The sequence below is a fragment of the Neofelis nebulosa genome, chromosome 16, assembly GCF_028018385.1.
Source record: "Neofelis nebulosa isolate mNeoNeb1 chromosome 16, mNeoNeb1.pri, whole genome shotgun sequence".
NCBI lineage: Eukaryota > Metazoa > Chordata > Mammalia > Carnivora > Felidae > Neofelis > Neofelis nebulosa.
In genome coordinates this window covers 36,888,419-36,915,928 of record NC_080797.1, presented here as the reverse complement: position 1 = coordinate 36,915,928, position 27,510 = coordinate 36,888,419, and the positions used below count along the sequence as shown (strand labels likewise).

Sequence of the window (27,510 nt, the reverse complement as noted above, 5' to 3'; positions counted from 1 at the left end):
TTTGGGGCTGGGTTTTAGTCAAAGCAGTACGTGGATTGACATAAAAACAAACCTTTTTTTTTTTTTTTTCAATTAAAAGTTTGCCAGATAACATCAAGAACATGAGGTCCCAAATTTGAAAATAAACTCAGTTTTAGTTTTCTAGGAGGGAAATTCTAAATGTTGAAAAAAAATTTATTATCTTGCTTGGTTAAAATAAAATGTGAAAACATTAAGATAGAACATAGTTATTTGTTTTTTTTTAATTCTGCTCATCTTCTAGAGATTAAAAATAAATAGGCTGACCAAGAAAAAAGTCAGGTTTAAGAAATTTACCCCATGTACACCTAAAACTAATACAATGTCACATTGTCAGTTATATCCCAATTAAAAATTTTTTAGCCCAGAATGGCCAAAAGAAACCATCTGACAATTAATTACACTCAGTTTGCAAACTGTACATCATTTGCTTGTCCAGACTTCTGAATGAAAAGTGTGTGCATGTGTTTCTTAGGAAAATAATCTCTTAATAAAGTTTACCATAAGAAAATACCAATGACTATAATTTTTTCACAAAATTTTAAAAGGCATTTTTATAGGGCAGGCTCTTCCTGTCTGACTGTGTTGTTCTCTAAGGGAACAAGGATGGTGAGGAGATGATCATCTCCATTGAGCCAGACGGAGAGCAATTAATGCCTTAATGGAAGTGTAATTAGCCCTAGAGGTCTCTGCTGTTGTAACCCTTCAGAACAGGAATGACGGATTAAAACCTCCATACTTAACTCTTTCTAGTTTCCTCAATGGGCACTGAGAAACACAAATTTACTAGATATGGAATGCTCATTGCTCTCACTTACCAGAATGTGTCCTAAGGTGACCTGTGAGTGCGTCTCTTCTCTGGCATGCGTAGTTGCAGAGGTGACACTTAAAAGGTTTTTCCCCTGTGTGCAGTTTAATGTGGCGGAGGAGGTTACCTTTCTGAGTAAAAGATGCCCCACACTGATTACACTGGAATGGGCGTTCACCTTTAAAAAGGACAAAAAGGAGACTTCTGATCACCCAGCAAGTGGCAAAGCATATGCACAGATTAGACGCCTATGGCAAAAGCTCATCTTTTAGACAATATCTGTTCATATCATATTGGGATCAGCTGGGAACTATATTTCAAGGCAAGCATCCAATTTACTTCTAGAATTTTCTCTGTAGAAGAGAAAAAGCATTCATCTAGTAAGGCTATTTTAGGTATCATCTTGTCTTGGATCAGAGTGGGGGGGTTGGGGGGGGAGAAAGATAGCTCTAGAAGTGCTTTCTAGATGTAAATTTGTAACATTACTTAGCATTCTATTTGAATATAATCTCAATCTGAAAAAAAGAATCACATACTCAAACTCTAATAAGGTATTGAGGGCCATAAATACCTCTTTTTTAAAATTTCATATCAAATGTCAGATGGAATCTATTGGGCTCAATGGGACTGTTGTGTTTGTATGCAGTTCTATAGACTGGCTGTTTATTTGTCTGAAGATAAAAATTTCAAACTGATAATAAAAACTATATCCTTTCATCTATCAAATTTGAACCCGATATAATAAGGAGGTCTGCTTTTCAAAAAGTTATGCAAAAATGTATGAAAGATGCTTAAGAAGCATATCACAAAATTCAACTCCTACTTATTAGCTGAAGAAAAATATTTGGCTGACCTAGAACACTGTGCTTACTATAGTGTTTTTATTCATGGCATATGCAATGTTTGCCAAATGCATACTAAAGCAGGAATGAAAATCACTGGGTAAATGAAAATGCAGAGAGGGGGAGGTACATCAGTATTATAGCAAAAATCAATGAAAGTAATCAAAAGTCCCAAATTCCACCATTTCATTTCTCACATGGCTGCATTAGGACAGTTTTCAGAAGAATGGATGAAGGAAACTTATTTACCAGTATGGCTCCGCTTATGAACCATTAAGACATTGAAGCTAATGCAGGAGAGTCCACACACATCGCAGTTCATCTTGCCACTGGTTGGCCTGCTACTATCATACGAGACAACATGTCTTTCCAACTTAATGTTTTCATATTCATTATATTCTCTCGAAAAGCTGTATGGAATTTCAGGCTCTTCTGCATTTCCCATGGGCTCTGGCTTTAAAATATTCTCATCCCTTTCACTGTATTCATCTTTCACTTTCATTGAATCATCTGCAGGCAGGAAAATGCAAGGAATGAACAATGATTGTATTTGGAGCTATCAAAGCAGCTCAAAGAGAGAGACCCACAACTGACAATCAAATACCAAATGAAGTTAACATAATATTGTACATCTACAAAATAAGAAAGCACCACTAGGATGATCACTCATTATCTGAATTCAGAACCACAGTCAGGGGGAAACACACACACACACACACACACACACACGTGACAATGACTTGCACCATCCAGAAAATGAGACAGAATAGATTTAGCTGTCACTGCTCAAAGCGGCCATGAAAAAAACATTTTGAGCAACTCTTCTCCAGTACCGGGGGAGAAGAAAGGTTCTCAGATTTAGTACCTTTTTTGGTGGCCGCAGTTAAAAGGTAAGGTGATGGAGCTCTTTGGTTTCAAAAAGAAAATACTGTTTCAGTCCTTCAAATGCATTCAATTTAAGCCACTAAGAGTGAGAGTTGAATAGTTGTTATGGTTTTTCTGATTTTAAGCCATGCTTTGCCTCTTCCCCTTCCATGTATATGCACTGCTAAAAAGAGTCTTATCTCTCTGTTTCTCTTGGAACTGATAAAGAAACAACATTGAATATAGAGGAAGCTGGCAGTACTAGTGAAATACTGTTGAGAAAGACAAAAGGAGAAGTAATTCTTTAACATAATCTTCTAAGGAGTCACTTTCATTGACACAGGTAAATAGAGCTCAACCTAAACAAGGGAAAAGGCACCTGTACCCATGTTAGGGAGGATGAAACTCAAGATCCTGGAACTATATAGAACTGGAGAGGAGAGGAGGGACTGGCCCCAAAGAATTTGCTAACCAGGCAGTCTCTTAAAAAGAGTTGCCACACTCTTGAGTTGAAGAGCATAAGAAGTGAAGAAGGCAAATATATGTAGTGACACTGATAACACCTAAATATTTGCCTGATATTAATCTTAATAAACATTTGCAAGGGACTTTTCATATATAAGATAAACTGCTTACTTTTCCCAACATTTGTTCTTAGAAATTGGAAGTTATGCTTCCTCATGAGGAATTATAAGTCAATGGAATTTTAGGGCTGGAAGGGAATTTAGGGATCATCTAATCCAACCCCCTTTTGTTCTTCAGATAAGGAAATCTGACACCAGAGATATTTTCAGTGATTTGTCCAAGGTTACACAGCCACTTAATAGCAGAGGTGTGATTAAAATGCTGAACGTGGATTTGACCTCACACACTAGATGTAGAAAGTCTAAGTGGCTTCTTACTAACATATTCCACTCTCTCATCAATGGTGAAGACATTAAAAACCAAAACACTCTGAAGAAAAGATATTTTAAAAAAACTGCATCCCTTCCAAAAAAACACCAGTGAGTGCAGAGCTCCTGTTGCCACACAGGAGGAAGTACAACTGCAGCTGTGCCTGGCTTGCTACCTTCAACTCGAGTTTCAATTTTCACTTCTATCAAGGTTACCTTTTATCTATATTAACTGTGTTTGCTTAATAGAGCAAGACAGGGCCTAACCACCAACCGAGGAGCCATTGCTGCAACACTGTTCCTCTGCTTCTCACCACAGTTCATGGTTCATAGCCTTTCACTCTTTGGTTAGAAGAGATGCAAGGCTATAGGATCAGTCAAACATTTTTCAAATTTGTCCATTCTGTACATCTGGGTCATACATGAATCCATATCCATTTCCACATGGAAAGAGGTTCATTCCTTTCTTTCTCTGGATAGGTCTCACCTGCTTTCAGATGGAATTGGTTTGCTCAAGTGGTTTTGCTTTTTAAAAAAATTTTTTTTTAAGAGAAGGATGCACCTGAGGCTTGTACCCTCCTCCCTTCCTCCATCACTCCAGCTGTGGGTGATATCCCACCAAAGCTTGAGTGCTCTTCAGTTTGCATGTAGGCGTTTAAAAGAACCTCAACGGAAAACTTCAGCTACTGAAAACCAAAAACAGCAGATAGGGGCCCGCAGAAAAAGATCCTTTTCATTTTGGTTATAAAATGTTAATATGAGCAAACTTGAGCTATTCCATGGTCAGTGACAATTAAAAACTAGGAAGATAAATGTGTTGGGTCTTTCTGAAAATGGCAGGACAAAAGAGACTTGCTACTTCCCTCAGGACTTTGGCTTTAATGGGCTTGATCTAGAACTCAATACCACACCAACCTGGCCCAAGGGAAAAATCTTGGCTTTGGTCCCTTAGGATTTAGCTGTAGAACAAGGAAGATGGTATTTGAGACCCAGAGCCCTAAGGGAAAGCATAAGAGACTCATGGACAGAGTATTAGGAAAGTCCTTTGGACTTAATGGACCAAGAGTTCCTGGTACAGTTGTTGGTTTGCCTTGGAGCTCGTACTTCTTTTCTTTTCTTTTCTTTTCTTTTCTTTTCTTTTCTTTTCTTTTCTTTTCTTTTCTTTTCTTTTCTTTTCTTTTCCTTTCTTTTCCTTTTCTTTCTTTCTTTCTTTCTTTCTTTCTTTCTTTCTTTCTTTCTTTCTTTCTTTCTTTCTTTCTTTCTTTCTTTCTTTCTTTCGAGAGAACAAGCTGGGTAGGGGCAGAGAGACAGGATGAGAGAGAGAATCCCAAGCAGGTTCCACACTGTCAGTGCAGAGCCCGACACAGGGCTCAGTCTCATGAACCTGAGCCAAAATCAAGAGTCAGATGCTCAACCACTTTGAGCCACCCGGGCAGCCCAGGAGAGTTACTACTTTTATTTTTTTTTTTTTTAATTTTTTTTTCAACGTTTTTTATTTATTTTTGGGACAGAGAGAGACAGAGCATGAACGGGGGAGGGGCAGAGAGAGAGGGAGACACAGAATCGGAAGCAGGCTCCAGGCTCCGAGCCATCAGCCCAGAGCCTGACGCGGGGCTCGAACTCACGGACTGCGAGATCGTGACCTGGCTGAAGTCGGACGCTTAACCGACTGCGCCACCCAGGCGCCCCCAGAGTTACTACTTTTAGATGAAAGACCTGAATGGCCTCTCTGCATGGTTACTGGGATCAACAATTCATCATGATTTACCATGTAAAGATACACAGAATTGAACATTAGAAAACATTAGTATCTAAGATATGAATGGGATTTCTGAGACATTATTGGGTTTAGAACCCAGCCTCCAAATACAGTCCACCAAAACGACTGGCACAGACACTTGTCTGCTCTAATGAAGAGATTCATTCCATCTCTAGGGAGGAAGATTTATTGAAGAAGAAAGGGGAGCATTCTGCTACTTAGTATCCTTTGAAAATATTAAAATCATGTCTAAAATCAAACTTGTCTAAAATCAATCATGTTTAAAATCATCTTTGAACCCAAGCTTGCTTCTAATTTATGACTTTGTTATATTTCCAAATGGCATCTTCCTTCTTCCAGTTTCCAAGTCTTAAAAATGGAATTCTTTTTCTTTCAGTCTCCACATCAATTCAGTCTGCAAGACCTATAGATTCTATGTCCTCAGGCTCTCTGGATGCTAATTCCTCTTTTCCATTCGCAGTGCAATTTAGTTTAGCCTCTCATCCTCTCTCAATACTCCTTTTTAGACAAATTTACTACAAAGTATGCTATGCTTTCTGCCTGTATATTCTCAAAATTGATGTAAAATTGCCTCTAACTGGGTTTCCGCTTCCATAATTCACTGATTCTACTCCCCTGAAGATCATCAATAATGTCCTGATTCCTAAATCCACTGGCCTTTTGTGTGCCATTCTCCCCAGCTTTTCTGTAGCCCTTGACACTATTGACCACCATTCATTCTTCTATACTATTTGTTCAGTGAAACCGTAACTTCTTTCCTTACCTTTCTGCTGTGTTTTTTTTCTAGCTCTTTTCCCTCCCTCTGCCTCATAAATACCGCCCATAATGTTGTTTTTTCTTCCCTTTACATCCCCTCCCCTGTGGCAATTTCATCTACTATTCAGGCTTCAACTAGTACTTTCTGTGATTAACTCCCAAATATATATATCTCCAGGTGTAATCTTTCTCCCCCCTTTCAGTCCTCTAATCTATAAGGCCTCCTAAGTATCTTTCCAGTTACTTAGGCTAGACTCCTTACAGACATCTTTCCTTCCTCTTGTTTGTACCCCACATTTAATCATCCCTTGGTTCTATTTTTGTATCTTCTCTCCAGTTCTGTTTCTTCTCCCCACTATTGTGCATTCCTAGTATCCTGAATCTCAGGAACTTCATGCTCTCCACTTTGTTCTCCTTGCCTCCTTTCTCTCTTCTTTCCAGTTCATCCTATACACTACCACCACATTATTCTTCCTCAACTATAGCTCTGGTCATATCATGGCCACGTGAAAATTCTTCAATACTATACTGCCAACAAAATAAAGTCCAAACTCAGAAAGAATCTAAAGGGGCTTTCAGTATCTGGCTCCACCCCGTCTTTGTAATGTTGATTTTGAATACTCAGATATCTTTAACCAAACTAAACAACTTCTAAGTATTCTTGCTTTTATTATTTCCACTGCTTACATACAAGATCTTTCCCTAATGTTGTCATGGGTGGGTCCAAATCCTACAGATCCTTTAAAGCCAAAACTAGTATGCCATCTCCCCCCTGACACACACACACACACACACACACACACACACACACACACTCACACACTGATCCTCACCCCACTCCCAGCTGCAAAATAATCTGTTCCTTCTTTCTCTGAATTATTTATAAATTTACTTCATCTCCCATGTGGTCATGTAAGCTATCTGAGGTCAGAAGTTACACAGGTTTGTTTTTTTTAACTCAGTATCCCCTGTGACACTGCTTAACTTGTATCTGCTGATACAAGACTGTGTGGTTTTAACATAGGAATTTTGGGGGTCTACTAATTTGATGTGGAGACTGGAAATATGCATTAAAAATATGCTCCGTAGGTAAATCTTTTTTTAAAAGTTAATTTATTTTTTATTTTGAGAGAGAGAGAGTGCATGTGCAGCCCAACATGGGGTTCCATCTCATGAACAGGTCAGATCATGACCTGAGCCAAAATCAAAAGTCTGATGCCCAACCGACTGAGCCACCCAGTTGCCCCAGTAAATATCATCATCATCATTATTATTATGATTATTATTTGAGAGAGAGAGAGCACCCACAAGATGGGGAGAGGGGCAGAGGGAAAGAGAGAGAATCTGAAGCAGGCTCCACACTCATCTTGGAGCCTGATGCAGGGTTTGATCCCACAACCCTGGGATCATGACCTGAGCTGAAATTGAGTCTAACGCTTAACCGACTGAATCACCCAGGCGCCCCTAGCTCTTTGGGTAGTAGATCTTGTATACAATGGAGTTTGAGAACTGCCACTCTCTAGTTTGACACAGTATTCTGCATAAAGTACACACATAATAAATACTTAGTACATGAATATACCACTGCATTAGCCTCCTAAATGGCCCACAGTATATGTGACCTCTATTTTATACTATATCTTATTTCCAGATTAATCAACCTGTAGCACTAAAAATCTTTTTCAAAAACTTTCTATGATTTCATTCTATTTCTAGAACAAAGTCTAAACTCCTTAGCAAGACCATCAAGGGCCTATCCAGAACCTGCCCTGAGCCTTCCCAATCATCTCATTTCTCACTAGTCCTCTTGAATCAACACTTTTTCTAGACTAGAGCCTTGCTACTCAAAATGAAGTCCTTGGATCAGCAGTTCCAGCATCCCCAGGGAGCTTATTAGAAATGCAGACTCTCAGGTCTCACCCCAGACTTACTGGATCAAAATTTGCATTTTAACAAAATCCTCAAGGATTCCTATGCACATTAAACTTTGAGAAGTATAGCAGCAATCTAATTGCAGTTTTCCAAGCCTCTTCTCTAGTCTTTTCCATACCTAACATGCCCTTCTCTGACATCAACGTTCTATTCAAACTTCCAGATGCTATTTAAATGCCATTTCTTCCATGCAGTCTTCCTTGACACTCTAAAGTAGAAAAAAATTCTCTTGTTTCTGTGCTTTCTCATATACCTACCTCACTCTCCCTTATATTTAGCATATCACTAAGCCTGTACAGATTCACCTTAATATAGGTGATATGTTCATAAAGTGTTGCATGTAAAACCAATAATATTGTTCCACTGATTTAAATTATACATCCAGAGATGTTTCTCTTCATTTTTCTATGATTTTCAGTTGTCAGTAACTGGCAACATGTGAACTGTTAGTGAAAGCAGAAAATCTTTAAAAAAATTTTTTTAATGTTTATTTATTTTTGAGACAGAGAGAGAGAGAGAGTGAGTGGGGAGGGGCAGAGAGAGAGGGAGACACAGAATTCAAAGCAGGGTACAGGCTCTAAGCTGTCAGCAAGAACCCAATGCGGGTTCTGAATCTATGAACTGCGAGATCATGACCTGAGCCAAAGTTGGATGCTTAACCAACTGAGCCACCCAGGGGCCCCTAAAAGTAGAAAATATTAAAGATCTGGCAAGAAATACTTAAATACAGTGAAGAACTGTCCAACAATATCCGAAAGGTTTTGTAAAGTGAATAAACCTTTTGTAATGTGAATAATTTCATATCTTACTTTTGTAAATTCCAGTTTCCTATCATATGTATCAGGTTTCTTAGACACACAACTTAAATTGCCACTTAAAATACTATCAAGGGGCGCCTGGATGGCTCAGTCGGTTGAGTGCCTGACTTTGGCTCAGGTCATGATCTCACAGCTCTGTGGGTTTGAGCCCCACATCGGGCTCTGTGCGGACGGCTCAGGGCCTGGAGCCTGCTTCAGATTCTGTGTCTCCTTCTCTCTGCCCCTAACCCACTTGCATTCTGTCTCTGTCTCTCTCAAAAATAAATAAACATTTAAAAAAATTAAAAAAAAAATACTATCAAGAATCTTCACAGGCACTAGCAATATTTTATTTCTTAATTCAGGTGGTGGGTCCATGTATTCTTGTTTTGTAGTTATTCTTTCAACTATACATGTAATTATATTTGCCTTTCTGTGTGTATGATATATTTCATAGTAAAAAATGTTAAAGGCTTCCTGAGTAAATTTTTTATAAGTGAACTTGTGGAGAAGAGAACATACCAAACCACAAATTGCTGATAAAGGTAATTGCTTAACATTCCCAGAGGGGGGAAAAATATGTCTAAATTGAATCTAACCCATAGAAAATTAGATTAAACTGAACTTCTTCCTAAAGGAGATACTCTGGGGTACAATTGCTCCCATCTTTGTCTATGTTATGGAGGCCTCTTAGGAAGATGACAAACACTAACACACACACACACACACACACACACACACACGCACACACACACACACACCCCAGAGAGAATTTTGTAGGCTGAAGAGAACAAAGGCTTGGCTCACTGGGGCTGATGCACATGGTTTCATTTCCTGGGGTGATGGTTATCACATGAAAGGCTTGCACTCCAGAGTAGACATTTTTGGTTTCACCTGAGACACTGCAAAAACAATGGGTCTTGGAAAGGATCCAACATCTAAATCCTTCAGGGGCAATAGCACTCTCAGCCAACTGTGCCTCAGTTTGTTTTTACAGGCACATAAAATGCTCAGTTGGAGAGAAGAACCTATCAAAGATGGCAAATGGAACAGGCAACTTGGATGTCTTAGATAGCACGTTAGTAGGAATTTCCCAGTGCAGAAAGGGGGTTCTGAGTTTCCACTCTGAATTATGGATCTCAGAATCCAACTCAAAGAAGGACAAAGCTTGGAGTAATAGCCTTAAGTTTGCCAGAGATATTGTGGGAAGGGGCAAAACAAGATAGAGGCTCTTGAACAGGGAAGACACAAAAGGGTGATGTTGTTTAAGTGTTTTACAAGGATTAGGGGTCATAACCATGAAATCCTCAGCACATGCAAAAGTCAACTGGATAACAAAGAAGCTTAATCATCTTAATGTGGCATTTTAATGATGCCACTGATTTGCTATGCCAATTCAGAGATAATGAGGCCCTAATGCTACAGATGTTCAGCCAGGCTAAAAGAAAGGGGGGGTGGGCTTTTCTAGCATGCCATTTTCTAACTATCCAATTAAACAAATTGTGAAAGCATCTAAATAGTTTACCAGGTTTTGACAGCTGTTAATAGGATTTAGAAGCTTGAAGCACTAAAGAGCAAAACGGGAGATATATGTATTGTAGGTATTTAGCCTACAGAATTTGTTGCTACCATCCAATACAACAGAAATAGATCAACTAAAACAGTTTTCCTTATAAAATTAATATCTCTACTCCTTTCCTACAATGGTCTCTTTGTATCAGAAACAAGAACACTGAAATCATGGGTCATTTTCATTTTCTAATTTACATTTTTATTTGTAAAGTGAGGAGGGAGGAAAACCAATGTTATTTTGCCAACTAAAGAATACTAAGTTCTAGTATTTGCTAACCAGTAAAATTATAAAGCTTCAATGAAAGCAAAAGTTTTGGTCATTGATTTATAGGATCTATTATGTTTTCCTTTTTTTCTTCTTTTAAAATTTAAAATGATAGACATCTATTAATTTTTAAAACACCTATTTTAACATTAGGAAAAAACTGGAAAAGGTGAACCAGATGGCTAAGAGATGAAATATTATATCTTAATAGCAGCAAAATAAGAGATAAGCAGTTTGGCTAATATTTGGTTTGGTTAAAGTTTTCATTAAAACATATTCTTATCAGACTTAAATCTGCCCTTAAAAAAATCTCAACTGTAGGGGCACCTGGATGGCTCAGTCAGTTAAACGTCTGACTCTTGATTTCAGCTCAGGTCATGATCGAGCTCCGAGTCAGGCTCTGTGGTGAGTGTGAAGCCTACTTGGAATTCTCTCTCTGTCCCTCCCCTGCTCGTTCTCTCTCTCTCTCTTTCTCTTCCTCTCCCTCTCTCTCTCAAAAATAAATTAATGAACATTTAAAAAAATCTAAACTGGTAATTGCTAAATCATGTCGCTTCATATTCAAAAACTTTAGCATGAAAACATGAAGGAGGTTTCTGTTGCAAAGGAACCATTCTCCACTTAACTAATGATGTTAATCTTTGTCTTATTATCTGACTATCAAATAGCTCATTCATTGCCATAATAAAACTAATTTTGTTTAATAATTTCAATGTGATGCTTTGCTTCCCTATCAGAACAAGAGATTTATGGGGCGCCTGGGTGGCGCAGTCGGTTAAGCGTCCGACTTCAGCCAGGTCACGATCTCGCGGTCCGTGAGTTCGAGCCCCGCGTCAGGCTCTGGGCTGATGGCTCGGAGCCTGGAGCCTGTTTCCGATTCTGTGTCTCCCTCTCTCTCTGACCCTCCCCCGTTCATGCTCTGTCTCTCTCTGTCCCAAAAATAAATAAAAAACGTTGAAAAAAAAAATTAAAAAAAAAAAAAGAACAAGAGATTTATTACTTTTAACAGGAATATACTACATATCAGTGGTAGGTGAGGTTCCAGCTGCTCAGTGGGCTAAATTTACTCTTCAGATGTCTTCATCTACAGTTGTGAGGATTGAAGAACATGGTGTGTGAAAGTTCCTTCTAAACTATAAAGCAGTATACAAATATAGTGGCTTTTTCATTTCTCTCTATTATAACTATGAACTTTTCTATTGATCATTTAACCTATGTATTATTTTATATTTCTATTTCTGAGAAGTAACTACTATCCATTGAAAAATAAAGAATGAAAATATATCTAAAAAGATTGAGGTTTGGAGCACTTGGGTGGCTCAGTCAGTTGAGCAGCCAACTTTTGATTTCAGCTCAGGTCATGATCTCATAGTTTGGGAGCCTGCTTGGGATTTTCTCTCCCTCAATCTCTGCCTCTCCCCGTCTCATGTGCTTGCTTTCTCTCTCTCACTCTCTCTCTCAAAATAAATAAATAAGTTTAAAAAATATATTTAAAAAATAAAGAGGTTGAGGTTTAAGATGTTGCCCAATCAGAGATTGTTTACCTAGTAGACATTTCATTAATAAATACAGAAGAAAAATCTTTTTTTTTAATTTATAATTCCTTTGTATAGAATATTCACTCTCTTTTTTGAGTGCAATTAAAACATTTAAAGCATATTAAAATAGAATACTTAGAAAAATTAAAAAATTATCGTCCAAATACAGTTAAATTGGCTAAAAATATCCTGACTGACACAACACTAAACTGAGGATCACAGGTAAAGAAAGGAATGAAAATGCCTCCACATTCACTACAGAAGTTCCTGGTATGCATAGTATGTGTTGTGTTACATGACAGTTAACATGTTTATTTCCCATATAGATTAGGAGTATCTTCAAGGCAGGGGTCAGGTTTTAATATTTAATAATATTTGTGTCCCCAGAAGCTTTCAGAGGGCTCACTTACTCTAGGTATTGAATGAATAAATGAATGGATGAATGAACTCTTTGGGCAGCCTGAACCAATTTAAGAGGAAGGGGGGCACCTGGGTGGCTCAGTCGGTTAAGCGTCCATCTCTTGATTTTGCCTCAGGTCATGATCTCCAGGTTCATGAGTTTGAGCTCCCCATCAGGTTCTGTGCAAGGACCACACAGGCCTGCTTGGGATTCTCCCTCTCTCTCTGCCCCTCCCCTGTTTGTACTCTCTCTGTCTCTCTCAAAATAAATAAACTTAAACAAGATGACGAAGAAGAAGGCGGCCAGGAAGGGAAGAAGGAATAAGCCACTTTGCTGTACCACTCCCTAATTTGTCTACAACACTCTGAAGCTGAGACGTGGTAAGCAGAATTTCTCCTCATGATACATTAGAAAAACACCCAAGCCCCACAGTGATAGATAACCAGTTCTCCAGTTGACTTCTTTGCTCATGGTGGTCAGCCTTTTGTCTCCCCTATTCCCTCACTTTGGAACAGGATGTCATCCTTTGGAATAGTATGACCAGTCCCTGCTTTTTTTTTTTTTTTTTTTTAAGTTTATTTATTTATTTTGAGAGGGAGAGAGAAAGTGAATGTGGCAGTAGGGGAGGGGCAGAGAGAGAGGGAGAGAGATTGAATCCCAAGCAGGCTCTGTACTGTCAGCATGGAACGCTATGCGGGGTTCAAACTCATGAACTGAGAGATCATGACCTGAGCTGAAATCAAGAAATACTTAACTCACTGAGTCACCCAGGCACTGCCCCCCCCGCCCAGTCCCTGCTTCTTAAACCTCTTCCCTGAGCTCTATTCCTGCCTGATTCTATTCTACCTCACTTATTTGTTTCTTCAGTCTACTCCTTTTTCTTGGTCTCCTAGGTGTCAGTGGTCTCCTGGGGCCTGTTTCTTTAACCTTTTGTTTTTTCACTTTACATATTCTCCTAATCCAACCTTCTGTTGCGGATGACCCCCACATCTCTATTTCTAGCCTAGTTTTCCCTGCTCAGCCCAACAGGTACTTCCAATTACTTCTTAGATTTCTTCTACTTGTTCCACACTCAACAAGTTGCAACCTAGCTCATTATTTCTCTCTTTTTGACTTTCCTTCCAAATCTGCTCCCGCTATACTAGTCCCTGTTTTCCCCTTTACCTAGTGGCTGCTTATTGTCAATGTCTGTATATTATTCCACTAACAAACTTAACATGTAGCACTGTGCCAGGAACACAGTTTAGCTTAGTTACTGCTTACCAAATGAACAGAAGAAAGGAAGGAAAGAAGGCAATAAGGAAGGAAGGGGTGAACAATTATTCTGTTCTTTGCTTCAAGTACAAAACTAAGGTTGGAGACGTTTTTTAAAAATTGCGCAGATTGTAATTTTGCCTAAGGTTAGCATATTAGGCCACAGCAGAGGAAAACAACAAATTGTATTTCTAACTTATGGTATACCAACCAGACCCAAAGGATTTAAAGCATTCTTGAAAGAGAAGAAAATGAATATATGGATTAAGATTTAGAGGATTCTTGCTCTTTTTAACATTATATTGATTAAAACAAAATACATATAAAATAAAATTTACTATCTGCTACATATTATTTGGACTTTTCTTCCTCTCTGCTTCCTCCATTCTCTCTGGTTTTCAAATAATGGAATTAGAGCACTAAGATACAAGGAAAAACTCAGCACTGACTTGTCCTAGGTGAATGTACAATGCTAAAAGCACATAAGGGAATAAGCTATCTTGTCACTGGAACATGCTTGTCCCTGGGGGTAAAGTATAACAACTGCTTAACAGCTGCCCAGTAACACACTTCAAGACTGCAAGCAAAGATCTATTGTTGCTCTACCAGAAACAGTGGAGGGTATAATGTCTGGCAGAATAAAACCAGGATGGAATCTAGCTGTAAACTGGAGTACAAGTCTTTTTCTACTTCAAAAGACAACCTCCAATGATAATGAATAGAGAGGTTTTTATTAATAATATTCAAATAGCACCGGAGTGGGTACTGATAATTATAAGGAAAAGACAATAGGGTATTTCCCTCTTATGTTGCCCACTAAAAATGATTTGAATGTATTTTTTTTTAAAGTTCTGATGAAAGAGAAAAGGCTTTGGAGTAGACAAAATCTAGGTTCAAGCTGTACTCTACTTGTGTGATCTCAGCAAGTCGCTTGATTTCTGTAAATTTTCTCACTTGTACAATGATGATATTATCTACACCTAACAGGGCTGTTACTGTAATTACATTAGGCAAAATAATGTATATAAAGGCCTAGCATAGTAGCTGACACATAATATCTTTGTGACCTTGAGTTAGGCAAAGATTTCTTAGATATGATACCAAAAGCATGATTCATTAAAAAAAATTTTTTTAACATTTATTTATTTTTGAGAGACAGAGACAGAGTGTGAGTGGGAAAAGAGGCAGAGAGAGGGAGACAGAATCCAAAGCAGGCTCCAGGCTCTGACCTGTCAGCATAAAGCCCGACGTGAGGCTCAAACCCATGAACTGTGAGATCATGACCTGAGCTGAAGTCAGATGCATAACCGACTGAGCCACCCAGGCGCCCTCCTAAAAGCATGATTCATAAATGAAAACATCTTATAATTCAATAGTAAGCCAAATAATCCAATTAAAAATGTGAAAAATATTTGAATTAACATTTCACCAAAGAAATTATACAAATGAACAATCAGCAAATGAAATGATGTTCAGCATCATTAGTAATTAGAGGCATGCAAATTAAAAGCACAATGAAATGCCACTTCATACCCACTACAATGGCTGTGATCAAAAAAACAGCTATGAGTGTTGGTAAGGATATGGAGAATATGCACTCATAATGTGCTGCTGGTGGGAATGTAAAATGGCACAGCCATTTGGGAAAAATTTGGCTGTGTAATAGATAGCCTTCTGAAATGGTTCCAAATAATCTCTGACTCCTAGTATTCATATCCTTTTATAATCTCCTCCCCTTGAATGTGGATTGGACCTAGGTGATTTGCTTCTAGTTAAAAGAACATGGCAAAAGCGATGGGAAATCACTTCTGTTGTTAGATTATAAAAACCTATGATTTCCATCCTGTTCTCACTCTCTCTCAGGTGCTTCTCATGTGCTTCTCTGCTGAAGTAAGTTAGAGAGCCTATGTGGTGAAGAACTGAAGGCTATTTCTAGCCAACCTACAGTGAGGAAACAAGGCCCAGTCCAAGAACCCTCAAGGAACTGAATCCTGACAATTACACGAATGAGTTTGGAATTTGATCCTTCCCTAGTCAAGCTTGCAGATGAAACCACAGTCTAGGTCAATACCTTGATTGCAGCTTTGAAAGAAACAGAGAATCCAAATAAACTGTGCCTGTATTTCTGAGATAATAAATTTGTATTGCTTTAGGCTGCTAAGGTTTGGGGTAATTTGTTACATAGCAATAGATAACTAATACAGACATTTCTTATAAAATTAAACATAAATTTATCATACAACCCAGCAATTTGACTCCTAGGTATCTACCCAAAAGAAATGAAAACATAAGTCTGCACAAAGACTTGTACACAAACATTCATAGCAGGATTATTCATGAGCCAAAAAATGGAAACAGTCAGAAGGTCTACCAATTGGTGAATTAATAAACAAAATGTATTTCATCAATAAAATAGAATATTATTCAGAAATAAAAAGAAACAAAGTACTAAAACATGCAATAATACAGATAAAGTTAAAAAAAAAAAAAAAAAGAAAGAAACACATTTGGCTCAGGTCAATGTCTCACTCTTTGTGAGTTGAGCCCCGCATCAGGCTCTGCCCTGACAGCGCGAAGTCTGCTTGGGATTCTCTCTCTCTCTCTCTCTCTCTCTCTCCCTCTTTCTGCCTTTCTCTTTCTCTCTCTCAAAATAAATAAACATTAAAAAAAAACACATTATGCTAAGTGAAAGAAGCCAGAAGCAAAAGACTACATATTGTATTATTCCTTTTATATGAGATGTCCAGAAATGGTAAATCTATATAGAGACAGAAATCAGATTATTACTTGTCTTGGGCTGGGAATGGGGATTCACTGCAAACAGGTACCAGGGATTTTTTTAGGATGATAGAAATGTTCCAAAACATGGTGCTAGTTGCACAACTCTATAAATTTACTAAAAATCATTGACTTGAACACTTAAATGTATGTAAATTAAAAGCTGTTAGGGGCACCTGGGTGGCTCATTCTGCTGAGAGTCTGACTTCAGCTCAGGTTATGATCTCATGGTTCGTGAGTTCAAGCCCCATGTCAGGCTCTGTGCTGACAGGTTAGAGCTTTCTTTGGATTTTCTGTCTCCCTCTCTCTTTGTCCCTCCCCCCTCTTGCACTTTCTCTCTCTCTCTCTCAAACATAAATAAACATTTTTAAAAAAGCTATTTAAAAAAACTCTATAAGAATTAAAAAAAAAAAAACTAACCTGACAACTCATATCTAGCTACACGGATACTGATTGTGTCTCAAGAAGGTAGAGTTTAGCTACTTATTTACCAACTATTACAGGAAGCATTGTGACAAGTGTAGCTTTTGACCTACGATTAATCCCATATGACAAATCCTTATGAAACTATCTTTAACTCCTTTTGTTCCTGTGTAACTAATGTCATGACCTTCTCAAAGAAATTAATAAGTATTGTGTTAAAAAAACACCAGGTGCATCTGTTACTTGGCAGTAGGAAAGAAAACTAAAGTAACTGTAAGAGTTGGCTTCATAAGACATTTCCCATACTTAATTATTTTATAACCAACCAGGTTGATAATATTTTATTATTAACTTCAGAGAATACCTAAGTAACACCGATTTTTGCTAAGTTGTGCTAAAATCCATAAATATCCAGATTTTCTAATTATATTACTTCCTTGTCACATTTTGTGCTTTTATGTCTTTTTTTGCTTTCATGTCTTACTTTCTATTCTGTTAGTAATTTAGTGTGCCTTACTAGGCTATGATTATTAATTAATTAATGAGGACTATCCCTGACCTACAAGTCAGCAGTGGTATAAAAGCCCATGGGGAAGCTCTCTGAGGGTTTACCCAGTGATGTGAGAGTTTAATTCTCCCATAAGAAAAGAAGAAAATAAATATTTTTTCCATATAGTCTCAGAGACAGAACCAGTGCAACCTAAAGGACTAGAACCAGAAAACCAAGATGGTTGTAATGAACAGTTCATAACAAAATTCCAGAAATAGTCCTAGGCTCCAAACAATGAAAAGAGGTAATAAACGTACAGTAAGTTGTGTCCAAGTTTGGGTGGATGAGAAATATAGCCATAAGCTTAGACTGCCTTAAAAGAACCTAATAAAGAGGCTTTCCTGTTGTCTCTAGGGCTGCCATGAACTTCCTTGAGGGGTAACAAAGGGTAACAAAGGCATGACTGGGATTTCTGCTTCTGTAGACACAGGTGCAAGAAAGCCTCGTTCTAACAAATCTTGTCAATGTTTTTAATGCCACCAGACTGACTAATATAGTGAAATATCTACCACAATCCCATTTTTACTTATTCAGTTGACATAATTAACAAATCTATTAAGGGTAAGGTCACAAATTATTTTTAATTATTAAACCATCAGTCTCCATATGTTACTGTTTAGACAGCATCACCCCCTGCAGAATAGAGTTTTCAAGACTGTCATTCTACAACCTCCAATCTAGATCCAACTGCAGTCGGTTAAAAAGCAGATTTCAACCAGGCAACTGAATGAGAAAACATCTGGACCTACCAGTCAGAATGAAAAAGGTCACATGTTAAATCCAGATAATCTTGTTTATTGGTGTTTGAAGGTTATACACCAAGGGCTGGATTACGAGGGTCCTCCTTTAGGCTTGGCTCTGACATCTTCACTCATCTGCTGTGTGTGTGACACTTTAAAATCCAAAGCTTTCAAACTGCTGTGCTATCAGTCACTTCCAAATGTAATCTTCCTAATTCTAAGCCTGAAAACTATATCAACCTATTACTAGACCACTGAGTATTAGATGCTAAATTAGATACCACACAACAGAATTGTCAGGGGCAAATGATATCTATCTATTCTTTTTAAAAAACTGTTTAAAAAATTTCCATCTGGCATTTTTCTGTGGATGAAACATCTGTAACTTTCTTTATTAAAATTAAGAAAAAGGAAAGATCTTTGAATTGGCAAGGAATAAAATTAAAAGATTGCCCTATAATAGGTTTCAGGTCTGTGACAAAAAGGAGGATTATGCCTATTTCTTTAAAAAAAAAATTTAATGTTTATTTTTGAGAGAGATAGAGAGAGATAGTGCAAATTGGGGAGGGGCAGAAACAAAGGAGGGCAGAGGATCTTAAGTGGGCTCCGTGCTGACAGCAGAGACTGACGTGGGGCTTGAACTCACGAACTGTGAGATCAGGACCTGAGTGGACGTCAGACGCTCAACTGACTGAGCCACCCAGGCGCCCCAAGGGGGATTATGCCTATTTCATGATTTTTTTTATTAGTATATGTTATTTTATATACATACACAGCTGACTCAAAATTATTTATGTTGGGAGCCATTCTATAGACCATTACATATGAAACTATTACAAAAACAGCAAAGTTAAGAAGGCTTAAGACCTCATACACTTTGGTCAGAGCTTTTTAATCTTTTGGGTTGTGGACTTCTATGAGAACTGTACTCTTGACCCAGATAAAAGGCATACGTGCCCATAAACTCAAAATTTCACATGAGAGGTTTCCCAAACCTTAAGATTTTGGATTGAGAATCTTTGTATCAGGCTTTTAAATAGGGTCAGGATTAAATTGAAGGCTCCTTTATATACAGTGTACTGTATATAATTTATATGATAGTGGCTGGCCTTCAAATTACTTGCTCAAGTATTCTCAAAAGAATTTTGAAAGTTATATATTTCTCCCCTGTACCCAGTGGGCATTAAGTGGAAATTAAGTTGACATCTACAATTTTTCATCTCTATCTATTTATTTACTTATTTATTTGATGTTTATTTATTTTGAGAGAGAGAGAAAGGGAGCATGCCCAAGAGAGAGTGGGAGAGACAGAGAGAGAGGGAGAGAGAATCTCAGGCAGGTTCCACACTCAGTCTGATGTGGGGCTTAATCTCATGACCTCGAGACCATGACCTGAGCTGAAATCAAGAGTCAGACGCTTAACCTACTGAGCCACCCAGGCACCCCTCATAATTTAAACATTTTACAAGCACACATTTTGTTTATACTAAATTATAATGGTTTAAACTGTTATTACACTCTTCCAGATATATCCAATGGAATGTATATATTAGTGATTTGATTTACTCCATCATAAATTTAAAAATTCATAAATAAGCTATTAAAAAAAATCAGAAAATTTCTCCCTGAACTTCTATTTCCATTTCACTTTTCCTATAGAACTTCATCCTTATGTACTATTCTCTTATGCTTGAAACTCTATTGCTCATCCTATCATATGTCTCTACAACAACAATATATGTATAAATAAAAATGTTTTTGTTACCATGCAGTGCTAAGTGTTAAAAAATTTCTTCTGGATTGAGTTATTACAATTATCAGCACACAATTGATTAAAACAAAATAGGTATAATGCAAACCTTGATCAATTGTTAAATATAAAAACTAAAATTTGTTGGAAATGTATCTTTTAATGATATGGGTGGAGGGGTATGCATTTTATAAAAGTTTGATTAAAGAAATTATCAGAGTGCCTGGGTGGCTTAGTTGGTTGAGTGTCTGACTTTGGCTCAGGACATGATCTCACTGTGAGTTCAAGCTCCACATTGGGCTCACTGCTATAACAGTAGAGCCTGCTTCAGATCCTTTGTCCCCCTCTCTCTCTGTCCCCCAGCCACTCTCTCTCTCTCTCGAAAATAAATAAACATTTTTTAAAAATCATCTTAAAAAATAAATTATCTAAATGACCCCTTATTTGGCATCCTGGAAGTATTTACACCTTAGGGCAAAGAGTAAGATTTGGGATGGGCAAGAGATGTGTCTTTCTTTTATAAAGTGGAAAGGATCACTGTGAAAGGGGAGACACAGAAGAAGAACCTCAACTACAACAGCCTTGTAGAGCAGATCAGATTTAGGAAAGAGAACATACTGAAGTAGATCCTCTGAAAATTACCCACCCCTATGTCATCTTTGAAAAGTCTTCCCATATCCCAGTTTGAAGAACACAGCCAAAAAAGCCCCATTGCCAAACTGTATTCACATGCTCTTCTTCACTTTACTTAACCGAATGACAGTTATTTAGTGAGCACTTGGAACAATGCAGGGATGAATGGATAAATGGATGGTTGGATGGAAAGGCAGAAAGAAAAATGGGTAAATACTGAGTATTTACTACATACCCCACCTCTGGCCTAAAAGAAGAATAATACTAAAAAAGAGACTCTGCCCTTGCCATGTTGTCAACTCTTTGGAAGACAGTAAAGTACAGTAAGACCTGCCACAATGCAGTATGTATAAAATTGGATATAACAAGATTGGTAATTGCCTCCAGCTGTCCACTCATCCTCCATTCACTGACAGAAGCAAGCTAAAATTGTTATGGGATTCAGAAGGAAGTAACCGACTCATGATTTTTTGGGACATTTTAAGGTATGGTCAGTTGTGTCTAGTCTAAACCTCACTGTCATTGCTTTGTGCTTTTTGTAACAGTACCTCCTATTATTTCATTAACTTTACAATCATGTGATCCCCATACTGTAAAGATAAAATTTGTGGATCCTACCTACCATGTTGTGGAAATGTCTCATACTCTTCTCATCTCCAACACTATTTTCCCCCATGCAAATTACAAGGAAAAAGAAAAAGAAAAAAAGGCCCCTCTGACAGATTATGAAAAATGATGACCTGGCGAGCCAGAACAGGATTTCATTCAGTCCTCAGTCTAGTGGTATGCTGGTAAGTGCTTAAAAACCAATGCAGAGCGGGGGAAGAGCTTATTTGTAGCACTTGCTGATGTCAGTGGTATAAATACCATGGCCCAATTCAAGCTACCAGTGTGAAGTCAACCGGCTGACAAAATTCCTGAAAGTTTAATAAGAGATTATAAGCTGACTCTGGCACACCACTGGGATTCCTCACTTATTCCTCAGCAGGGTGCCTTCATGTGGTTACCAAACTGCACCAGGGTACACAATGGCCCAGGTCACTATGCCTGGTGCCAAATTTAGTTTGAGCAGCTGAACTCGCTTGGCAAGATCAGATCCTATGAGAGTTAGTTATCAGGCACACATGGGTGTTTCACGAATACAGATAACCAACTGGATTGGAATCTACATTTTATTTCACATGCATCTTGTTTCCACTCCAAGGAGGCACATGTACACCTGCTCCACAGTTAAAGAAACACAAAAGGAAGCGGGGAAGAGTCTTTGAGGACCCACCAAGGACAGTGAGCAGATCCATTTTTGTCAACCATCACAACTGTCCATTCCTCTTTTGCAGATGCCAAATATTTTCCTATTAAGTTCCTTTTAGTTCACTGTGCTACACAGCTTGGTTGGAAAAAAAAAAAGTCCAGAGATGTTTTCTGTTAAAAAGATTCAAGGAGAGGTGTTCTGTCACCAACAGAACTTACCCGTTTGACACAGTAGAAGCGGTAAAGCCTCTGCCCATTGTGAGCGCTTACAGAAATCCCCTGTGAGTGAACTTCTGCAGCAAAGCACTGCTGATTTTGTAAGATAACCCCTGCATCCCATGAGCGACAGGTCTTGATCTGGGCTTGAGAGATGTAATATTTTGATAAAAACGGCACTTCCTTTTGAAGCACATATTTGCGTGTGCTGAGCAGTACCACTGGAACCTCAGTGAGCACCTAGGCGAGGCTGACTTGGTCTCTCCCAGCTCGCTCCAGCCATAGACCCCTCCTTCACACATCTAAATGTAGCAGTAATTAGCATCCATAAACCACAAATGTGGCTTGGGTTTTTTACCCCCCTTTCAGAAGCATCAAAGTAGTTTGTATTTCTCATGAGCGCAAAAATGTTGTACACCTCAAAAGAGACTGAGACTCTGATATGGAAAGCTACTGAAGACAGGCATTGTATCTTCTTAGGTCCTAAGGTGGGAAGAATTTTTTTTTCAGCAGACTTTCTTTTTTTTTTTTTAATATATTTTTTAAGTTTATTTATTCTGAGAGAGAGTGAGTGTTGGAGGAGGGGGGCAGAGAGAGAGGGAGGGAGAGAGAGAGAATCCCAAGCAGGCTCCACATTGTCAGTGCAGAGCCTGATGCAGGGCTAGAACCCCCGAACCATGGGATCATGACCTGAGCTGAAGTCGGACACTCAACCAACTGAGCCACCGAGGTGCCCCTTTCAACAGACTTTCTTTTTTTTTTTTTAATTTTTTTTAATGTTTATTTATTTTTGACAGAAAGAGAGAGACAGACCATGAGTGGAGGAGGGGCAGAGAGAGGGAGACACAGAATCCCAAGCAAGCTCCAGGCTCTGAGCTGTCAGCACAGAGCCCAACGCGGGGTTCAAACTCAGACCATGAGATCATGACCTGAGCCGAAGTCGGATCCTCAACTGACTGATCCACCCAGGCGCCTCTCAATAGACTTTTTAATTAAATTTTTTATATTTTATCTAAGCATCACACAAGATATCACAATAGAGAAAATTTAAGGTCTATCAAAAATTATCAAATTCAACTATTCTCATGGAAGCAGGTACAATCTTATATCTTACAGAAATAATTAAATAAATACTAATTGATCACCACTGTACAAATAATTAAAAAGCAATCGATTTCATCTATTTTATTTAAGGGGTATTTGATAGTTGTGAAGATTAGAGACAGAAATAATGTAGTGCACTGAAGTATCTCCCCAAAATTCATGTTTGCCAGAAATCTAAGAATGACTTTTGTAGATGTTATTAGTTAAGATGAGGTCACACTGGATTAGGATGGGCCCTTAATCCAATGACTGGTGTCTATATAAGAATAGAAGACATACAGAGACATATACAGGGGGAAGGCCATGTGAAGGAGGCAGAGGTTGGAGTCACACTACCATGAGCCAAGGAATGCTGAGGGTTGCTGAGAGCCGGCAGAAACTAGACAGAAGCAAAGGAAGTTCCTTCAGAGGGAGCATGGCCGTGCTGACACCCTGATTTGAGCGAGACTTCAGGCCTCCAGAAGTGTGAGAGAATAAATTACTGTTGCTTTAAGCCCTCCAGTTTGTGGTAGTTTGTTACAGAAGCCCTAGGTAGCTGATTCAAAGGGTAAATGTGCAATTTAGGCAGGACAAACAGTGGTGTTGATGGATACTGAGGTGTGTTGTGTAATTTTGGGCCCCATTGCAGCTCCAGAACAAACTGCTTGTGTAGGCAGAAAGAGATGGTGGTTGTGAGGGGCTGCTGAAAATTGGGGGCTAGTAGTGTGTTAAATGTAGAGAATTGGGGGCCACAATAATTTTTCCTAATTATTCAAAGAGGAAAAGTAAAGCCAACAGCACATGCATGTCAAATCACAATCTCAAAACTTACTTGCTCATGACAGAATCTTTCCTTCCATATTCAAAGTGGGCAATGGCAAAGATGGGGATCCAATTTCAAAAGGAGGACTGAAACAAAAAGCTGTAAGGTTCTACCTCAGTCATTTTGCACTCGACTGCATTACTTTTTTTTACAGGGCCTTGCTGGGATGACATTCCACCAACTGTCTCATTTCTACCTAGTATATCCCTGGGTACACTACTATGAACCACACCTGATCTCTGGCCCTGATGTCCAGAGGCTTTTATTTTATTGTGTTCCTCAGTGAACACAAGAAATAGGGATATTCTTTTTTTTTTTTTTTTTGAAATGTTGTAAATATTTCTTTAACTTCTGCTTTTGACATTATGGTTTCTCAATGACACCTTAGGTCTGACAGGAAGGTCCCAATGTCCTTCATATTCAGTGAACTGTTTACAATACCCCTGCACTCATCAAATGCTAAACAAAAATAAAGACTTAGGGATCTTTGGTTATTTCCTACTGCTCAAGATCAGTCTGGTCACCACTGAGAAGAACAGAAATAATAATTATTCATAGGAGTCAATGACCAGGCTTGAAAAAGAACTCTGAACATCTTCAGGTCTTTTTTTTTCAATTAACTTGGATTATATCACCTCATAGGTAGGTATTTTTACAAAGATATAAATGTAAGCTATTAGGGCTCTTTTTAAAAAAAAGTTTATAATGGAATTGGATGAAAGTTTGTCATGCACAAACAATTCCAGATACAGTATAATTAGGTGCTTAAACAAGTATTAATTAAACACACTCCAAAAACTCAGCCCTAAGACTACACTTGAGGGAGGTGGGATAGTACAAGGAGGCCTCATGGAGGAAATTAACTTGAATTGATGTAAATATTTCCAGTGCATTAGTCTATTAGATTTAAATTTTCAAGAAGGAGGAGCCAACTAAGTGGTAACACAACGTTTAATCCACATATTTTATTTGTGACCAATTAGTTTATGTACAGAGCCATAATCACTATATATGTGTGAGATAGACAAAGCTAGTAATGATATATATTTTTCTTTCCTCTTCTCAAATTTTTTAAAAATTAAAAAAAATATATTTTAATGTTTATTTATTTTTGAGAGAGAGAGCTTGTGAGCAGGGGAGAGGCAGAGAGAGAGGGAGACACAGAATCCAAAGCAGGCTCCGGGCTCCAAGCTGTCAGCACAGAGTCCAACGCAGGGCTTGAACTCACAAACTGTGAGATCATGACCTGAGCTGAAGTCAGACGCTTAACCAACTGAGCCACCCTGGTGCCCCTCTTTTCTTTTTTTCTTATTTTTTTAAAATTTAAATTGATTTATTTACTTATTTAAATTTACATCCAAGTTAGTTAGCATATAGTGCTATAATGATTTCAGTAGATTCCAGTGATTCATCCCCTATGTATAATACCCAGTGCTCATCCAAACAAGTATCCTCCCTAATGTCCCTTACCCATTTAGCCCATCCCCTCCCCCACAACCCCTCCAGCAACCCTCAGTTTGTTCTCTTTATTTAAGAGTCTCTTATGTTTTGTCCCCCTCCTTGTTTTAATAGTATTTTTGCTTTCCTTCCCTTATGTTCATCTGTTTGGTATCTTAAATTCTTCTATGAGTGAAGTCATATGGTATTTGTCTTTCTTTGACTGGCTAATTTCACTGAGCATAATACCCTGTAGTTCCATCCATGTAGTTGTTAATTTTAATTTTAATTTTTTAATGTTTATTTTTGAGACAAAGAGCAACAGAGTGTGAGTGGGGGAGGGGCAAAGAGAGAGGGAGACACAGAATCTGAAGTGGACTCTAGACTCTAAGCTGTCAGCACAGAGCCCGATGATGAACTCATGAACCCTGAGATCATGACCTGAGCCAAAGTCAGACACTTAACCAACTGAGCCACCCCAGTGCCTCCCCTCTTTTCTTTTTTTATTTTATTTAAAAAAAAATTTTTTTTTTTTAACATTTATTTATTTTTGAGACAGAGAGAGACAGAGCATGAACGGGGGAGGGGCAGAGAGAGAGGGAGACACAGAATCGGAAGCAGGCTCCAGGCTCTGAGCCATCAGCCCAGAGCCCGACGCGGGGCTCGAACTCACGGACCGTGAGATCGTGACCTGAGCTGAAGTCGGTCGCTTAACCCACTGAGCCACCCAGGCGCCCCCCTCTTTTCTTTTTTTAAAAAAAAGTTTATTTATTTATTTTGAGAAGGAGAGAGCGCACCACTTGCACACAAAGAGCCCAACACAGGGTTGGAACTCACCGACCATGAGACCATGACCTGAGCTGAGATCGAGAGTGGGACGCTTAACTGACTGAGCCATCCAGATGCTCCTATATTTTTCTAATTTAGAAAATAATAGTGTTAGACTCCCCATTAATGTCCTTTTGAAATATTTACATGAACATTGTTCCCTTCAAGGAGCAAAAGCTTTCTTAACTCATCATACGATAAATGTATACATTAGACCAGGAGTCAGTAAGCTATGGTCTGCAGGCCAAATCTGTCTCACAGCCTGTGTTTGTAAATAAAGTTACTAGTATGCAGCCATGCACATCATTTATGTATGTTCTATAGCTGCTTTACACTACAACAGCAGAGTTGAGAAGTTTGCAACAGAGATCATTTGGCCACAAAGCCCAAGATATTTACTATCTGGCCCTTTACAGAAAAAAATTGTTAACTCCTGCACTAGGCTCCTAGGAATATATAGTAAAAAAAAAAAAAAAAAAAGATCATCTCTGGGTTGTGAGTTCAAGCCCCACGCTGGGCATAGAGATTACTTAAAAAACAAAACAAAAACTAAAAATTATCAAAATATCTGGAGGGTAGGAAATAAGTGAATTTATGTTAAATGTTACTATCTTTTAAAAGTTTTTTTCCAAATATTTTATTTTGTTTCTCACACAATAATTCCAATTGGTAAACACTCTTTCCCCCTAAAAAATTTAGTCTATCATTCCATAAGAGAAAAATAAAGTTAGCATTCTAATCTTCTATAAAACAATTTTCTTTTTCTTTTTTGATTTAACTTTATTTTTTATTTTTTAAAATTTACATCCAAATTAGTTAGCATATAGTGAAGCAATGATTTCAGTAGATTCCTTAATGCCCCTTACCCATTTAGCCCATCCCCCCTCCCACAACCCCTCCAGCAACCCTCAGTTTGTTCTCCATATTTATGAGTCTCTTTGGTATAAAACAATTTTCTAAGAGCTGGAAACTTAGATGCACATGACATTTCACTTTCTTTAACATATAAATCAGACATGATTACATTTATTCTGAATTTAAAATATTCCAAGACAGATCTTGGTTCTAAAACTTTTTAAAGAACATTAGAAAAAATGCTTCCATTAAACTTAAATAAAATCGGATCCTCTAAAGTATGCTTTTAAATTTGTTTATCATTATTACATTATAGCTAAATTTTCTTTAAAAAATTAATTCTAACTACCTTTAAAAGTATAATCCTAACTAGTCTTAATGCATCTCTATGCTACATATGACAGAAGTACCTTATTATGCAATA

At 38.1% G+C, this 27,510-nt stretch overlaps 1 protein-coding gene across 2 annotated transcripts in view; it reads right to left on the bottom strand.

The window, feature by feature from the left end:
* IKZF3 (IKAROS family zinc finger 3) overlaps positions 1-27,510 on the bottom strand; it is a 95,259-nt gene that overhangs the window by 30,092 nt on the left and 37,657 nt on the right. For both annotated transcript variants that reach the window (XM_058703199.1, XM_058703198.1), the window contains exons 4-5: positions 1,918-2,178; positions 837-1,004 (exon numbers count right to left, since the gene is read on the bottom strand). In XM_058703199.1, coding sequence (XP_058559182.1) covers positions 837-1,004; positions 1,918-2,178 — 429 coding nt within the window. The remainder of the gene's footprint in view (positions 1-836; positions 1,005-1,917; positions 2,179-27,510) is intronic.